The sequence below is a fragment of the Myotis brandtii genome, unplaced genomic scaffold (genome assembly GCF_000412655.1).
Source record: "Myotis brandtii unplaced genomic scaffold, ASM41265v1 scaffold329, whole genome shotgun sequence".
Classification (NCBI taxonomy): Eukaryota; Metazoa; Chordata; class Mammalia; order Chiroptera; family Vespertilionidae; genus Myotis; species Myotis brandtii.
In genome coordinates this window covers 447,505-448,436 of record NW_005362676.1, presented here as the reverse complement: position 1 = coordinate 448,436, position 932 = coordinate 447,505, and the positions used below count along the sequence as shown (strand labels likewise).

At 55.9% G+C, this 932-nt stretch overlaps 1 protein-coding gene across 4 annotated transcripts in view; it reads right to left on the bottom strand.

The window, feature by feature from the left end:
* The window catches only part of LOC102247083 (transient receptor potential cation channel subfamily M member 1), a 19,122-nt gene that overhangs the window by 4,944 nt on the left and 13,246 nt on the right, over positions 1 to 932 (bottom strand). For 2 of the 4 annotated variants that reach the window (XM_014543578.1, XM_014543577.1), the window contains exon 9: positions 610 to 682. In XM_014543578.1, coding sequence (XP_014399064.1) covers positions 610 to 682 — 73 coding nt within the window. Of the gene's footprint in view, positions 1 to 609; positions 683 to 932 lie in introns of those variants that run through there. The other 2 variants (XM_014543579.1, XM_014543581.1) reach the window with 1 other exon arrangement.

The window sequence follows — 932 nt, the reverse complement described above, 5'->3', positions numbered from 1 at the left end:
TGTTGTCTTTAATCAAACAAACAACTAGTAAGAGTGGTCGCCTCCAAGAAGGGAAGCTGTAAACACTCATCACCCTTTTCTTCTTTGAAGTGGACTTTATTTATTTATTAAATATATTTTTATTGACCCCAGAGAGAGGAAGGGAGAGGGAGAGAGAGAGAAACATCTACCCCTGCCAGTTTGGCTCAGTGGCTAGAGCATCGGCCCACAGACTGAAGGGTCCCCTGGCCGATCCCCGGCCAGGAGGCAGCCAAGCGACGCGTCTCTCTCACATCGATGTTTCTCTCTCTCTGTCTCTCCCCCTTCCTTCCAATCTCTCAAAAAAAAAAAAAATCAATGGGAAAAAAAGAAACATCAATGATGAGAGAAAATCATGGATCGGCCGCCTCCTGCACGCCCCCCACTGGGGATGGAGCCCACAACCCGGGCACGTGCCCTGAGGGGGAATCGAACCGTGACCTCCTGGTTCATAGGTCGACGCTCAACCACGGAGCCCGGTGCACACTGAGACGGCCTGGGCAGCTGGCCAGCTCCCGGCTGGAGACGGAGACGGTGACCCGGCCAGGCCAGCCCCGAGAGGCCGGAAGCCGCCACCTCCCCGGAGCTCACCTTTCAGCAGGGCAGTCAGAATCGCCATCTCCATGTCCTGCTGGCCCTCGGCTCCCATCCGAAACACCGTGACCTGGACGCGGGTTCATGGCAAAAAGACTGAGTCAAGGGGCGTTGGAGGCAAGAGGGAGGTTTTGGGTGCTTTTGACAAAGGACAGCAGAGACCGACACGTACGCCAGGCAGTGATTCTGGGAGCAAAACCATCTTATTTTAATTATTATTACCAGAGGCCCGGTGCACGAATTCGTGCACAGATGGGGTTCCTCGGCCTGGCTGGCGATCGGGCCGATCGGGGTGTCTCCCGGCCGATCGGGGCAGGCTG